The following is a 17,645-nucleotide window of genomic DNA, read 5'->3' as shown; positions in this document are numbered from 1 at the left end:
GGCAGGAGGCATTGTACTTGAGTTATTGCGCTTCAGATCAGCAGCGTCTCTACCCAGCACGAGGTGCCTGCCACAGAAATATTCCTCAGAATAAACACCCGCTCGTCTATGTAAAAGTGCTGCTTTTGATTCCCGACCGGCGATCTGAGCGTCTCTCATCTCCTTCCCTGTGATGAGCGCACACCCCCATTGTCAACCTGCCTGAGGGGGCCTGAAAGTGGAGCCGGCTTTTATGAATGGGATGCTCGGTAAGTGCGTGTGTTTGCGCGTTTGTATTTGTACTTAAACTTCACCTCGTGTAACGTACGTTTAGTTTGGTTCACGAGGCTCAAGCGTGCGTTCGATTAAAGCTGGATTATTTGGCGTTGCGGTAGGAGCGCACGGTGCGTGAGCAGCTGATGCTTCTGTAGCTACTTATTGTTCTCCTGCCACTGACCCACCCAGAGTCACAGCTTTATTGTGATGGGATCACAATTGCAAAGGCAAGGGTGGATTAAACGCTATGAAATGGATTGTTTTGAGTGACTGGAGCATTTGTTTGTAAAGGAGAATCGAGTCCATCCCATTCGAAACAAGAATTTATCAAATAAAAGATTACCTTCTTTGTTTAATTAGCTTATTTGGAAGGGCTTAATTAATAGGTTGTGTTTCTTCTTTTTTTTTGCAAGTCACTTCCCTCCATAGTAAAACTGAAGGCCTAATATGAGAGCAGATGCAGAAGTCAAAAAGGGGTGTTTAAAATGTGCTGCTGGATAAGGAGGTTGGCTGGATATTGAACATAGGACGGTGGGATGTCCATTCCAGTACCACTGCCCATAGACACGTCCTGAATGAAGATTCCTCACCAATCAGTCGAAGGATCTAAAAGTTAGTGTTTATCCCGAAAACCCCTAGCTTCTCTCAGTGGGTTTACAGACCAGTGGAGCCATTACCAATATGGCGGCTGTGTCTTAATGGGTTCTTTCTTTTTTTTGCCCCTGTCTACCTGTCCAGTTTGTGTTCCACTTTTGGCCCAGACCCTGTTACCCAGCCAAGGCCTGGCTTCTCCTATTAAAAGGAGGGGACTTCCTGTCCGAATGGGTCATCACTCACTGTATGTACGAAGAACAATAGTGTGAGGTGATGATGTCATCTAGGTGTGAAGCAGTTGGGTGCCTTCCTTTTGTTTTCTACAGATTCAAACGTGACATTTGACCTCCCTTATCCACAAACAAGCAGAGGCCTTTTTAGAGACTCCTCCGTGATGGATTTCTGTGGGCAACGCTTCAAGTAAACAAGCATCATATGCTTAGCTTGTTTACTTTGTCCCAGGAGCGCATGTGAAATCCCTTTTCAGAACCCGTTTTAAAACCGGTCCACACAGGTTTGGCTCTATCTACTTTCCTCTGTTTCTTAAATTACAAAGCACCTCATCGCCTGCAGGAGACATGTGCTTAGTGCCTCAAGGTGAAAGTTATCCCTCCTCCACGCGGTGTTGGACACCGTGCCAAACACTCTCTTATTGGATGGTGTAGACATTGAGCTGGAGCAGAGCCCTGCAAGCACAACCTGCTTAGAATTTCTCTTATAAAAAAGTGTTATTTTTTGACAATAATAAGCATCTTTAACCCCCTCTCTGCGGTGGCGCTAAGAGAGCAACTTTAGTATGTTATTTGTGGCCAGTCAATGTACAGTCCCGCTTCCATGTTTGAACATGTTTGTGTGCACTTTCCAGGCAATGTGTGTGTCCTGTCCACCCTCCACTTCACATTCCAGGAAATACCAACATAAACTGTTATTTGTTATCCAGGAATGCCTCTGAGGACGTGATTGTGAGCTGCTGGATTGTTCTAGAGGGCATGGTGTGTTTTTTAGAATAAGATACATATTTCGTTGCTTCATGTGACGCTCATAAACTCCAGGAATGATGCATACTTGTATGAAACCCTCAGAATTCCCGCATATACTCGGCGTGTTTGACTTAGTAGTGTTATATTGCCTTTTTTATGACGTTGTTGTCCCACCATCAAAGTCTTACGGGTTCTCCAATGCCAGTGTGTGAATGCTTTGTTTGCTGCTGTGCCTTTTTTGTTTGGTAGCTTTGTTTTCTGGTCTGCATCGTGACTCATCATGCTGGGGTTAGAAGCCAAAGGAACTGTTTATTCCCCTGTGCCATCCTGTTTCCTTGTCACTACTCATGCATATTGAATGACAAGAGTATTCAATCTGCTCAAATGTTCCCATGTCTCCCCGAGAGGTGGATTTATTTACTATTAACTTCTGAAACCATGCAGACCCGGCTCATTATCTACTTAAAAAAAGTGAGTGTAGGTTTCACGTCTGTTGGCATAATTTGTCACACACACACACACACACACAAGTCAAGTGGTTTCTTGATTTGTTTTGTGTTTTTATAAAGTCTCTGACAAAAGAGCCATCAGCTGTTTTAATAGTTTTTGCTATGGCTTCCCTCTAGTTTTTTCTGTGGCTTGCTCTCAAACTATAATTATGGCACTTTGAAGCAAGATTCTCTGCATCCCATAATTTTCCCCTGCATTCCTTCCATGGAGGAGCACAGGTTTCTAACAAGAGTGTGTCAAAATGTAAACTCACTCCCCTTCAGAAGCTCTTAAGAGACACCTGGTTGGTCTTTGGTGGTCTGTCAAAGGTGACAACATGGACACCTGGACCAGAGCTGTCATCGGCTGAGATTTCGGCTATGGAGGCGATCCAGGTGATTCAGCTTCTTCAATAACTGAACCTGGTTGTGCCAACAGCCACCCACAGGATTATTACAATATGGTGATGGAGTTGTGAGCTGTGTTTGTTTGCTCAGCCCGTCAGTGATACGCTATGATGGAGTGCAGTCTTGTTTAGATAAAAGGGTCTGCCTGAGTAGATTTCCGGAGAGATGAGAGGCTGTACTGGCTGATTTTCTCCCAGCCCTTCCTGCAGACGTACGCCCAACGTTCCAGCGTGTCTCCACCAAAGTCTGCCGTCACGAGTCTGCCCTTATCTCAGCGATAACTGATCATATTCAAGCAGCCATGTGTTTCTGCACGGGCTGCTACCACTGCCCTGATGCTGATAGTTGTCGATCCAGAATGGGGAAAAAAAACTGGTAAAGATGTAGCTGCGTACCAGAGACATGCAGGGTTATTGCTCGATGCGTCCAACTGCTGCTGTCATCCATGTATGCAACATTAATCAATAAGCTGCAACCTGTGTGGAAGAGGCAATTACTGGAGTACTACTACTACTACTACTACTCCTACGAGTACAAGCAGTGTCAGTACTAGCCTAAGCTTTTCTAACCCGAGACAAAATAACAGGAAACAAAATTATCAAAAATATACATTTCCTGACTTTATTATTAGAATGATATATAAACAAGAGCATGGTGCAAGTCAAACTTTTTGAAACTGCTGAGCTTTATGCTTTCAACTCTCCTTCAATAAAAATGTTGACAGCACGATGCTGATGATGCTGATGATGCTAATGATGAAATCTGCATAATTTAGTCTCATACCATGGAATGGAATGGAATAGATTGGCAGCTATTAGTGTTTTGCTGATATCTCTATCGGATTGGTGCAATATCCAAAATACAAAACCAGGAAATATGTTCAGAGTACGTGGGATGAGAGATTGCATTATACCCTCTCACAGCTGGTTGCAATCAAACTTTCTTCCGGTTCACTTTTTACATTTACAAGTTGGACTTAAATTAAAAAACTACCATCAGTGCGTTTTAGGACATTTAACCCCTCGAACGGAGACAGCACCCTTGTTTGACCGTTGTTTTTATCCCGGCACCAGCCATGTCTCCTTGACCGCATGCGGTGTGTCTTCTTGGTTGGATAAACCTCGTAGGGATCTGCAGAACATTCGCAGAAACCTGGACTGACATGTTGGGACAACGCGTTGTTGGTGTTCATCCCTCCAGTAAAGTTCAAGAGACACCGAGTATCACTGCCATGGCTCACCGAACCATCGACTTCGTCCAACTTCACACGTCAACCCCCCTGAATGTCACCTTTTCCTCCTTTTTTCAGAGGTTGTGTCACTAATGGCCTTGAGTCGTGATGGCTGCAATGTCGGTAAACACTTCCATTCTGAGAAGCGCTTTTTAGGCATTGTTTGTATGAAAAGACATTGTAGTGCCAAGAAAATATTTATCAGTCATGAGTGACGGTGTTGAACCAGAGCGCAGTATTTTTTCCTGCCATCCGCTGTTTGTGTCTTTCGTAAAAAGCTGTCAGTTTGGGCAAAATAGCAGGACGACCAAAAAGAGAGAGATGGAGTATCGTGTCTGGAGGCTGTGTTGGCTGTAAATGTAAAAGAGACCAGTCATCTCCTCTCGGGTATCAAAGGTCAGCTGGTACATACCGAGCAGACTCGCTGCAGGCCTTTTTCTCTGCCAGGAACCCTTTCATTGGCTGTTGGGGAGCTTTTGAAAGCTGTAGTCTCAACTCTCTCCTGGTCTGTCCATCATACATCCTTTTTTTTCTTTTTCTTTTTATTCTCTCTTTTTTTTTTTTTTAACCAGCTCGTCTGATCCGCTATGGAACAAAAAAAAACAGGGTCTTTTATTGTTGATGATTGGGATTCTTTGAAGGTTGAAAGGGTGTTCCATTGGTGTAGGTACTGAATTTAAACTCCATTAAATTGCTAAATCTTTTATCACTATTGGATGTTATCTTTTTGGCCACAGCTGAGTTCTTGTAAATTTCTAATGTGCAGCTCTCTGATAGAAGAATAGAGGCAGATTCAGTACTCTCCCCAAAACCTACAGGCATCTTTATCAGCAGGAAGCTCTAAAACTCCCTCTCTCTTTTTTTTTTTTTTAACCAAGTGGAACACCCTGCTGGCGAGGTGAAATGTTAGCAGAACAGGTCACCTCACACTAGCCTGCCAGGTATGAGTGGAGATAAAATGCTGTTTTGTATTTTTGAGGAATGCCTCTTTTAATTCCTTCTCTTGAACTCACTCACATAGTGTCTCAATGTATTAATCCTAATTCATAAATAAGAAGGAAATCATATGAAGAACAGCATAATCCAGTGTTGGACAATAGCAACATAGGATTAGGGATTAAATCGGACAAAGGCGTCAAACAGATTCAATATTATCGATGTGAAGTGAGGATTTATTGCAGGGCTCTTGGATTACACTCTTGTATTATAATCTAGTATTATCCACGCCAGATTTCCAGGTACTTATACTTCATTCATTTCTTTGTTTTTCTTTTTCTTTGTGGAATGACTACAATCGCAATGGATCAGTTGGTCAATGAAAACTAAAACGCACTCTGTGTAATGTGTGAAAGTTGATTTATTGTGTTACTCTGAATAAAACTCAACTTTTAAATTACATGCAGAGTATTCACTCTCCCTCACTGAAATTGTACTAAGTTGATTTTTTTTTTTTAATGTTGGACCAACATACCTGGATGATGTGGTTAGACCGATTTACCCCAGTGTGTAAGCACTTCAATCTGGCCCCTATTATCCCACACGGGTTCTGCGCGTGTTCTGTAGGTTCCACTGGTGAGATGAAGGAGGTGCTGGGGTGAAAATCATGCATTTCTGGACAGTTGAAGTTGACAGTTGAACTTTGTAAAAAATAAATGGATGCTCGTCTTTTGAGTTCTGTGGTTGAATAGGAATCGCCGCATGTGAACTCGTCTGGTGTGTGATGCAAAATGTAAACCAGGAGAAAGTCTGATTGCAACCAGCTGTAAGGGGGCATAGAGCCAAGACTCCAGTTCTCTACACTGGGACAACATGCGTAGTTCAATTAATTGTCTAATTGAGATATCGCAAATGCAACTGTGCATGTAAACCCACTGAATGAAATGCACACAAAGGCCAAGGTTGATGTTGAGGTCGCCACTGTGTTGATGTGCTCAGCATTGCCTCACATTTCACAGCTACAGATTTTGAATTTGCTCTGCTCCGTGGGCCACTGAGGATTTACTCTTTGATCCAAATTCACCCTCGCATTTCTTGGTGTATTCGCTGGAGAAAAGTATGGGAAATGCTTGGTGGGGCAAAAGGGCATAGAAGATACCCTGTAGGTCAAAGGCTTGATCCGAATCCACAACACAACAAACAAATGGCACGGCCCTTTTAATACCCCCAATGGGCCGTTGAAGCCCTAAAGCTGGTTTCTGCCTAAGTGGTGGTGGGGACGGCTGTATTTGTGAGTTGTCATTAGATCAGTGTGTTTTCTCATCGCTGTGTTTATCTCAGAAGGCAGCATCAGCTTGTCTGGGTTTCCCTGCTGTGTGATTGAGAGATAATGTGATTTCCACTGCTTGTCCTGGGGCTGCTCTCCTCTAAATGAGATATTCAGGCCTGTTTACGGAGTTGTGTGGCAGATACCTATCTACGAGAGGCCATTTGTCTGTCTAATTACTGGAACGCCTTTGAATGTGTGTGGTAGCTTTTTATTACCAAACAGCCGAACTCTCGCTGATGTCACATTTGGAAAAAAGATTCTTTTCCGCAAACAAATTGAGACGTTTGTGAATGTTTCCAATATCGAGCTCGTTCCCTTGTTGCAATATCACCAGGGCTTTTTTTTTTTTTTTTTTTTTTTTTTTTCTCACCAAGATTTGCGACCTCTCATACCCGACTGTCATTTCACCCTCGGGTCATTCACTCATCCATTCAGGTCAGTGACTTTAAATGGCTCAGACACAACACCCCCACCCCCACCGTCCTCCACGCAGTGCTGCAGTCAGCCTCACCCAGACAGCAGAATACATACTGGATAAATTAAGTACAAAGTACATGCATCAATACTCAATTAGGGAAATGGGCCATTAGTCATGTGTTTGTGTGTGTGTGTGTGTGTGTGTGTGTGTGTGTGAGTAATCTCTTGTGTATTACTGGCCTTGTGTGAGACTATTGACAGGAAGTAAAATGTTATGTCGGTTGTAAACGCAAATTATCCAGGAAGTCAATATTTTCCTGTGATGTTTTGCTCATAATTTCCTTTTTGAAATGCTTTTAGTTGAGCTGTAAATGTAAATTATTTGAACCTTGTGTTGCAGCCCGTGTGTGTTTACATCTTCTTCCACCTGTGCAAAGAAAAACCTGCTATAATATGCTTTTTTTTTTTTTTTCAAATTAGAAAAAAAAAAATCCTGGCCACATGTCGAGGTTACTGTTTGATTTTTGTGTTTTTATTTATTTATTGCACTTATTCAGCAGAAAAAGCTGTTTCTATTTACTTCTATATGTTACAACTTTGCTTTTCCTCTCCAGAAGATTGGGGTGTGTATATTTTCTTCCCACAAAGTATTGTGGTTTTAACCAGCTCATATTTAAACAGATTTAGAACCCTCCTTAAACCCAGGCTAGGTATTAATAATAGTTTCATACGTATGTATGTGTGTGTGTGTGTGTGTGTGTGTGTGTGTGTGAGAGAGAGGGATCTATAAAAAGCGTGAACATTCTATTCCCATGGCACAAATATATCCGACAGACCAGGGCTGATATGTCAGCAGATGTGAAAAGACATGTAGTAAAAAGCAACATCGGTGTTAGTTCATAAAAAAGTATGTTTATGCGTGCGTGCCTTTCACTCAGCAGCATAGAAGTACCACATCAAGACTGGTCGTTCATCTTCTCTACATATCACTTAAAGGGTGTGTGTGTGTGTGTGTGTGTGTGTGTGTGTGTGTGTGTGTGTGTGTGTGTGTGTGTGTGTGTAAACTGATTTCACTGTTGAGATGAAATGATGCAGATGTGCTTGGTTTGCTCCTGTCCTGTCTCTTCCTGCTCCACATTCTTCATCCCCAGTGGGGTCGCTTGCAGCCAGACCCGGAGTGTTGTGAAAGTCTATTTATAAAGTCAATCCCTCTGCTGTGACCCCGCGGTTCCCACGCTAACTGCAGCCTTCTCAGGCCCCTTTCCGTTTTTTTCTCTTTTTAAATTCACATATACACCCACACATGCATGCACACATATTTTTGCAAAGACATGCATAAAAACATTAGGGGTTAGCTTGATTCAGGTTTCGAATGCCTGTCGTGCTGGTGGAACTCTCTCGTTTAGATACAGCTGATGAAGAGAGAACCTGCCTGGTGGTTTGCAACACATTTCTGGACCGTGTCCCTGCAATGGACACCCGCTTTTCCAGCTTGATCCTGACCCGAAGGGGGTTGAGATGAAGCAGAACCAGGCAGGCTTTTAACTGTCACCGCTTGTGTCTTTCTTTTTTTGTTGTTTTTTTTTGGTTTTGTTTTGACCCTGTTTATGCCATCCAGAAGTCAGAAAAAAAATAGCTGTATATGAATTATCTGCAGCCCCCCTCCCCCCCCAAAAGAAAAATATATCAGAGCTGCAATAATAAACATGTTTTTGTGAGAAGAGTGATTTTTGTTTGTGTGTTCTGGCGTGAAACCGGTTCATGGAAAGTTTTCACATCGTTCCCTCGGTTAGTACTACTGCAATATTACACATAGGGTCGGCTGATATGTCAGTATTTATACGATGGCAGAAATGTGTGTTCTACCCGTAGACGAGCGGTAATAAAGCGTGGGAGCTGTCCCTCTGAGTCTCTGCTGTATTGTGGTGAGTTATTGAGTAAATCAGGGCTGGATTCCCATGTGATCTCACACAAATCCAGCTGCCCTCCAAGGTAATGTGATTTGGACAAAAGAACACCAAGGAGGAATCCCAAGCAACCTCAGGGAGAATAAATGGTTTGCATTTATATCGAGTTTTCCTAGTCTAGCGACCGCTAAAAGCACTTCATAGCACATTCACACAAAGTTGGCAGAGGCGCTAACTCGCTAACGTACGCTGATGACGACACCCGGACTTGGTGGTGTCTCATGACTCGGGTTGCTTTTGTTGTAAATGGATGAAGTAACACGTGGACAAGATCAAATAATTGGTTGAATTATTGACGTTGGCTGATGGACGAGCTGATGAGGCTGGTTAAGAAGCAGGCACATCCGCGGGCAGCCTAATTTTACACCGTTCTGAAGGGCAGGCTTACTCTCTGTGTGAAATCACTCACCAGAATAATCAAGTTCAAGTGTTAAATACACTGCTGGGTGCTACTGTGTGCACTATTAACACTGTTAAGCACAATTTACACATCTTTGCTGTCTCTTAGCAGCATCTCCTTGTTTCTACCTGCCGATAAACGCTGCTCAGGGGACTACAATTTTATTATTCTTCAATTACCCAGGGTGATTTATTTAGTTGATACATTTTCTTATTTGCATACATTTTATCACATGGCAAAAATAGCTCCATTTGCACTGGCCATGAAGAAACCCATATTGGTCAACTGGTATGGTTATTGTAAAACAGTACAAAATATCATTGCATCACTGCACTGTGATATAAACACTGTTAGATTATATAAAAATTATAGCAATGCAGTAATATGTTTTGGCTACAGTGCCCCGCCCCATTTTGTTAAATAAACCCACACGCGGATGAAACTGTTGAGCAGTGGAGCGACGCAGATGACGGCCATGTGTTGTAGGCTTCTGTGAGGCTCAAAGCTTCTCCTGCAGCCCTTGACAGGAAACGCTGTTGCGAGCAGGAGGGTGTCACCATGGAAACCAAGGCAGGTAACTGCATGAACAGGAAGCAGGAGGAGAGGCTCAGCTGGCAGAGACTGTCAGATTTGAGACAGAAGAATGAGGTCAACGTGCCACATTTAACAGCTGATGGTCTCCCAAAGGCCCCCTGAAACAGCCCTAACTTCACTACCTGTTTGAAGGTCTGCCCGTCGAAACCTGTAGAAATCCAAAGTGTGGGTGCTGACTGTGTTGTTGCTCTTCCTGTGTAAGAGTGAGTAAACATAGACAGAGGCAACAAGTACAGAGCTGAGCTCCTATCTCTGCAAGGTCAGCACTTTCCTGAGATCTGCTCACACGCAACTGTGGATACTCGCAAGTAAAAGTTGGACGTGTGTTTTGTTTTTTTGTGTTTTTTTTAGATTTTTGTATATAAGCCTCTTTAAAAAAAAACTGCTTGTGCTCTTTTTTTTTTTCTTTTTTTTTGGCAGACCACACACCAGGGCAGTATTCCTTTCATGTGTGTTTCACGTCAGCGACACTGCGTCCCCTTCGTGCGGCGCAGCACCTGAGGAGGCGACTCACTGGCTGGGGTGTTTCCTCTGTCTGATGTGTTTCAGTCGTACGTTTACAGTCAGCCGTCAGTCGCAAACCTCAAGGGTCTGAAACTCTGATGTTTAAGAGGGAATATTTTCTGCCATCTCTTCCATGTACATCTGTCAAAAACAATGTTAATTGCTTGCCCAGTTGACAGGGGTATTATTGTTCTCTGATGTTTACGTAACTGACTCACTCACTTTTGGGAACATGCCGCAAACTTCAGCTTTGCATCAGGAAAAAAAAAAAAACGCCGGCGGCTCTTGACTATTCCTCTCGGATTTATGTCGCTTTACATGCAGTCTGAATTATATTCGCAGTTTTCAAACAGAATCCTGTGGCGTTCCCCAATCCCCTTTTCTTTTTTCTTTTTTTCTTTTTTGAGTGCGCGTGCGTTTTTTAGAGGTCATCTCACATTGATGTTGGAAGAGTGCTGCTTATCATTACGGAATTGCATAATTTATAACTTCGGCTCTTGTAATTAGCGGAGCATTTGAAATTCCTCATGTTGTTATGTACTTGATGAGATTTAAAGTCAATGAATATTCTGCATAACATTGTGGCGGAAGATGTGCAGTAAATAGATTAAACTACTTTAGGAGCCGTAGTTGGTTTATGCTGCAGCTTATTTGAGCCTCTTTAATTTCATTCACAGTTTGAAGCATCTAATTCAAATTTAAATCATGTTTTTGACTCAAAATGTATTTTTATTTAAATGTGTTTTTCAAGCAGTGGTGGATATTTTTCATTATGCTAGTTCACAGTTCTGAATAGATTTTGTTTATTTTCATTTTTAGGTTCTCAGTGTGACTGAAATTGAAGATCATCAACCTTTTGAGGACTGAACTGAAGACTGGAGTTCTTTTAGCCTGACTGACTACCTCTTTTTCCTAAAGCATCTCGCCATCAGCCACCATGCCGATCCTGAAACAGCTCGTGTCTGGTTCCACCCAGAAGCGTCGGTCACGTATGGACCTGACCAGAGAGATGATCAGTGCTCCTCTTGGTGACTTCCGCCACACCATGCATGTAGGCCGCAGTGGAGATGCTTTTGGTGACACCTCCTTTCTCAGCACCCGTTCGGGGGAACCCCCCTCTCAGACCACCTCCTTCCCCAGCTCGCCCCGACCTGGCCTCCTGTCACGCACTTTCAGGAGCAGCAAACGCTCCCAGTCAGTAACCAGAGTGGATCAACAGAGAGACAACTCCATGATGGTCCCTGGGGGGTCCCCTACCTACGTGAAGACCGCCATGTCTCTCCCCTTCCTCAACGATGAAGACAGAGGGGACAGTTTGGTGGCAAAGAGTCTGTCGTCTAGTCCTTTGAAGCAGCAGGTGGATCTGGATGGGAGGGGCGCCACTGCAGCCACGCACGTCCTGGAGCTGGAGGAACGAGGTTTCGGTGAGCTGACAGAGCTTCCAGAGAGCTGCCGGCCCTACGGAGGCGGAATGAAACACGCCGAGTCCGTTATGTCCTTCCATGTGGACCTGGGACCCTCCATGCTGGGTGACATCCTTGGGGTGATGGAGAAGGAGGATGATGATCTAGGCTATGAGGAAGGCAAGAGCAGCGAGGGTCGTGCCTCACCACCACTCAGCACCCACGGGGAGGAAGAGGACATGTTGGAGAGGGGAAAGGATGGAGAGGAGCAGGCAGTGGCAGAGGTAGAATCAGCAGAATTGCAGACATCATTGAACCCATGCAGCTCTTTAGATCTGGAGCCTGAGAACGTCGGGCCCTACAGCCCTCAGTACACTCCTGAGACCCGACCCAAACACTTGAAGCATCTAGACAGCTGCTCCGTGTCCAGCTCTGGCTCTGCTGCCCTGGATGAAAAACCAAGCAGCCAAACGTATGCAGGAGACACAGACAGCGCCACCTTCAGTGCCCCACCAGAGGAGGAGAGCAACTTCTCCTCTTTCTTGGAGGATGAAGATGATGAGATTCGCGTATGAGATTCCTAAGCCCCTGTTTAAAAAAAAAAAAAAAAAAAAATGGGCCAGAGCTCTAGAAGGGCGTGTATGTGAAACGTGCAAGTCCTTTGACAGTGTGGATTTGCACTTGAACAGAAACAAGACACAGTAGTTGGATACTGGGGGAATGGGACTGTGAAGAAGACAGAGGGACTGTAACTTTGTAGGTCTGCAAAGAAGAGTCACTCCTCCTGAGCTAAGAGCCCAGCCTCCATCTGTCAGAGAGGCTTACCCTCCATTTTCTGTTTGTCTATCAATCCTCCTCTCCCTTTGAACACAGAGGGAGCTGACATGGAAGAGCAGACACTTTTTGAATATGGAACATTCCAGAAGTAAGTGGGGAGACTGCAAGGACAGGGTAGAAAGAAACTTTTGTAGGGGAAAAAGTTTTCCATAACGAAAGCAAGGTTCACGCTCACCCCCCCCCCCCCACACACACACACACTTGATGTGTCACATGTGCTTTATTCATTTGCTTCACTTCTCTCTTTTCTCTCTATTCTCTCTCTCTCCCTATCTGTCTCTCTCTCTCTCTCTGTCTTTGTGTGTCTGTGGGACATTACGAGGTTTCAGCTGAACAGAAGGCCTCTGTCACCACAGGGTCACTCGTGGGTATCTTGTCACAATAAAGGGGGGGGCTGCATTTGTCACCGGAGTGTGAAGTCCTGCCTCCGGCCTCCTTTTCATTAAAATATTAAAGTGCCATTGAGCTGTCAAGAGTTCCCTTCCTTATGTAACTCAGGATCCTTGTGACAGTCCAAGGCTGACGTTTCCTGTTGTAAAGCTAAACCGCAACGCCCAAACCAAACCTCTGTCAGAGGCACTTGGGCTTCGAATCAGTGTAAATTAGAGCAAAGAAGGGTTTAATGGAGCTTCATAGGCCTGCATGGTAACTAACGGGAAACCAGAGTTTATAAAAAAGAGTGCGCTGGCTTTTCCAATGAAGTGCTTCTTCTTATCCATTTAATAATGATGATTTCGCAGATGAACTCGCTTTTAGCGCCCTGTCGTTTGAAACTGAAAAACAACCACTTCCTTCCTAGTCAGAGCAACAGCTAGTGGTGCAACTGATGTCAAAAGATCTGAAAAATAGATTGAAAAAAGTCGCCGCTACTACTTATGAGAAGGGCTTCGTGTGTTTGGTCAGCAGGCCCAATTAAATCAGACACTACTAGTATTCAGTGTACAATATCTTTGTGTTCAAATCTCTGAAGAAAAAGATAAATCTGTTAATCAGTTTTGGAGGGATTGGAAGCTCAAGGATTTTTTTTTTTTTTTTACTGCAAGTTGCATTGCTGCTTGACTGAATCTCTTGCATCATTAAAAAGCCGTGGCCAGGAGTATTGAGCTCACTTGTGCTGATTGATTTCGTTGCCTTAATAGAAACTGACAGATGTGCCAAATCATAACTCTCTAGCCAAAAATAATTTAGATGTGAGAGACTTTTTAAATCCGTCTGTCACTTCCATCTCTGTTTGGGTAAATAATTTGAGTGCTTTTTTTTTTTTTAGCTTGCAGAATAAAAGGAGGGAAAAAAAACAAACCCAAAATGAGTCTTAAGATCTATCATGCAGAAAATAACTGGATATTTATGTTTCCAATAATTCAAACACTATGATGTATTCAGGTAATTTCTATGATTTTGTGCGATCGGGGAGTTGTATGTGTTGCCCTTTTTTGATATATGTTTGTATATTATGCCTCTATTGTATATTTACAGCTTCTTTCTGTGTTATTACCAAAATAACCTCTATTTTTCAATAAAATAAATCATGAACATCTACTATTGCGGTGTATTATTGCCACATTTGCACATCAGAAGATAATTCTGATTTACAACTCAATCGGTTGCCTTTTCTCTCTTTTTTTTTTTCCAAGCCATTCCTTGAGTGCCTTCTGTTTCCTGTCACTGTTCTTTTTGGCTCTTGCAGAGAGGAAGGAAGGAAGCAATCGGTGCCTAGTTGGATGTGTTTCGTAGCTGTACAAGCTGAGAGTAATGTGATGACTCATGAGTGTGTGAAGGAAGGAAGAGTCAAATCTTCCTCAAAATGTTTATTGATTACCACTCCTATGAAGGAGTAGAAGTCATCGCTGCAGGTGTGCACCGATGGCACAAAAGTTGCCAGATTCATTAAATGGGATGCTTTTCACCCTGCTGGTCAGAGGATGGTTCATGTAAAGCCAAGATCTGACCGACTTGACACTCCCTGGTAAATCCCCTGGAGACCTCGGAGCAAAATTCACAGCACTCTGTTTTGTTCACACCGACTGGTGACGGTTCAAGCTTTCACCCTGCACTCTGAAAACACCCCTCCGATTCCTCTTTGAAGGGGAAAAAAAAGATGCCAATCGTTCATGTCCACTTTTGTGTAGATCCTCAACCTATTTCCACTTTAGGTTTTTCAGCATTATACCAGTATCCGATTCACTAGAAGACTTGTTTTTGGTTTTTATTTTTTCACTTGTGGTATAAAAAACAGGCCTTTTATATTGATCGCTTTGGTCAATACAAACCAGTAGAGCTATCAATCCTCTTTAGAATCTTTATTTTCTTCTGTAATGTTTTTTTTTGTTTGTTTTTTTGTTTGAGACGAACAGACTAAATCTTGACTTGCTGCTAATTTTATGTTTGCATGTCAAATTGTGTGTAAAACGGTCATTTCTGCTAATGTTCCCCCTCTGTGCTGCGGAGCAGTTCGGTTTGTCTTGTCATCTACTGCCATCTAGTGGTTGCATGAGGCTTAGAGCTGATGATGGGTGTGTCAGTGTCTTCTATATCTTTGTATCAATATATCCCAAAAATATGACCTTAATCATTAAGTTATACATGTTTGAAATGAGTTTTTAGTATTCTATCTTACAGAACGCTGCCGTATGAGATTATCTGGGTGGTTTGAGTGTGAACACAAGCTGCTCCTCACATTTGAACTTGACACTGGTGATTTGTTTAGGATCGGCTCACCCTTCCCCCATTGACACCCATTGTAATCTGAGTTGGACTCGCAGCTGTTTCTCCCTCTCAAACACCCTGGATGCTTCAGCGTGGCTGTCAAAAATCTTTTTCTCCTCTGTTTCCAAGTTTTTGTATATCCTTTTTTTTTTTTTTTTGAACACTTGAACCACCAATGGGAGGCGCTCATTGCCTTTAAGTTTATTATATCAGGATCCCCTGCCTGGTCCCGCAACCTTTTCCGCCAAATTCCATCAGCAGACTCACAAGTCTTCCAGAGGCCAACGGCATGCTGAAATCTGGAAAGAATTAAACAACCTGCTGGTGGAGGGGACTTGGGAAGGGAAGGTGGGGAGGGGGCGGATGAAGGGGAGAGAGACAGAGTGAAAGAGGGAGAGAGAGAAGGGAAGTAAAAAGTGGGGGATGGGGGGGAGAAAAGAAACAGAATACTAAATTGTTCATATACCGCCCTTTTGCCTGGCGCAGCTCCCTTTCCCCTCCCACACTCCCCCAAAAATCCGGACCACTTCCCAAGCAACTCCTGCATTTTTCTTTTATGTTTACACCAGTATTTTACAAGACTTTTTTTTTAATGGGTCATAAACAAACAGTCAAATCAGCTATGTAATTCAAAGGGGGGGTGTATATGTGTGTGTATGAGAGAATTTTGTCTGCTGAACAGAGCCAGGAGGGTGAGCGCCATGGTCAAAAAAAACACCCAACTGTACATTTGTGGTTTCAGACAAGAATGAAAAAACTGGATAGCCTCCAAACATCCTTTCCCATGCTTTCATTCACGTATATGTGACCTGATGTATGCTCAGTTGCTGGGAGGGCATACTGTGCCTGAGTGAGAAGAGGATGTATAGAATCTGAACCAGACCCAGATGTGTGTAAGAGCGAGTGAAAAGGAAATTCATCTTCCCGAGAGTGAGATGTGTCCACTCTGGGAAATGTAGCTGCACACAGTGATGTGCTCTTGCATCCACTATGATAACATTTAGCAGTGTTCTTCAATAATTTATCTTTCAAATTCAACGCTGCTGCCTTTTAGTTCATAACTAAATCGGTCCAACAAACGTTATCTTCATGAAACATTTTTTGCCTTCATGTCCTCAAAGACAGGCCAAAGTATCCCTCCAGGATTGCATGATCCAGCAATACGGATATTAGTGTTAGCAGGAGCAGCTAACATAAACATTCCAGTACCCGATGTTGACCTCTTGACCTCTAAACCCTGGAACTGCAGGGCCGGCAGCAGGAGACCACACACACGTGGAGGGGGAGGAGTAGGGGAGGGTGCAGGACTTCTCTGGTGTCCTAAACGTTAAAGACCTTCAGATGCCTGTGCCAAAGACTGTGAAAAATTAGCCCATCCTCTAAACAGCAGCAGCACTCCTGCTGTGGGGGCGGGGGGGTTGCTTGTGCAGGTATGTCAGCATATCTCTCTCAGATGGAAAAGTGATTCCAAGTAAAACACGTCTCTGTCTCTTTCATTCTTCCTTAGCCGTTGTGCAATGAGCAGTTTCCTTTATAAATCTGCAGATTGTGTCATAACTTTCTTGGGCTGGACTCAAGTGTTCTGGAGTAAAAACTGTTTTTCCATCGAGCAAAAAAAAAGCCGCAAGTGCTAAAATTGCCTTCAACTCAGCAGCACTGAAACCATGTCTTCACCAAGTTGTATAGTTCATACGAGTGCGTAAACATAGAGAATATATTCCATACATTCAGGAATCGTTATTTTTTTGTGCGATTTCAAACCTCACAGTTTAGTCATGTTTTACTAACATCTGAGCACGGAGGAATCACTTTCACCAGAAGCACAGAAACAATGATTCACCCCCTCATTTTCCATTCTTCCCCTTCTGTGCTATGCTGTGCTGTCTCCCTCCGCTGACGAGAAGAGCAGTCCCTGCAGCAATGTGCATCCTCAGGAGGTCTGGCCTGGCCTCCACTCAGCCATGACCACATAGGATAGGGCTATGTGTGTGTGTGTCGGGGTGGGGGGGTCTCTCCTTCTCTCTAGCTCCCTCATCTCGCTAGAGGTTGCCTCCCCTCCGACGCCTGTCCACGGCTGGCTGGCGCTGAAGAGCACTCTATATAACTCCTCTCCCGCTCCTCCGCCCAACATTTAAATCAATATCCTAAAATCCAGAGCATCTCACACATTACATCAAAACACTCAGATTGAGTAGAGACATTTTTCCTATATCAGTAAACACAGGATTGATAAGGAAGTAGCTCGGACGATCCCACACAGAGGCTACATCCTTGCCAACATCGACATGGCGCCATCCCAACAGAGGCTGTATATTCCTACAATACCCTCCTTGTTTAATAGACACTGCATGCCCACTCAGGAGTAGAAAGCTGACCAGGAAGTGAGGGATCAGAAAGGGTCATATCCCACAGGCCAACATTAAACTTTGACCTTGTAGTCCTTCTTCAACTTAATCTTCTCTGGCAACATACCAGTGCTACCCTTTCACGGCAGGCGCGGAGGCAACTGAAGGACAATCTCAAAGACTGATCTTTTCAGAGATTTAGTAAGGATTATATGGAAATAATGGTTCTTTTTTTTTTTGGTCAAAACTG

General features: G+C 43.6%; 1 protein-coding gene across 1 annotated transcript; it reads left to right on the top strand.

The window, feature by feature from the left end:
* On the top strand, positions 1 to 14,095 carry cdc42ep4a (CDC42 effector protein (Rho GTPase binding) 4a). Its single transcript, XM_086184457.1, has 2 exons — positions 1 to 248; positions 10,924 to 14,095. Exon 2 carries the CDS (start codon positions 11,042 to 11,044, stop codon positions 12,080 to 12,082), a length of 1,041 nt encoding a protein of 346 aa, XP_086040583.1. The 5' UTR covers positions 1 to 248; positions 10,924 to 11,041; the 3' UTR covers positions 12,083 to 14,095.
* The last annotated feature ends 3,550 nt before the right edge of the window (positions 14,096 to 17,645 follow it).

This window comes from Aulostomus chinensis, chromosome 18, assembly GCF_037954235.1.
Source record: "Aulostomus chinensis isolate RoL2024-O1b breed Wild chromosome 18, RoL_Achi_v1.0, whole genome shotgun sequence".
NCBI lineage: Eukaryota > Metazoa > Chordata > Actinopteri > Syngnathiformes > Aulostomidae > Aulostomus > Aulostomus chinensis.
Note: the sequence above shows the minus strand (reverse complement) of the source record. Positions and strands in the feature narration are given on the sequence as shown.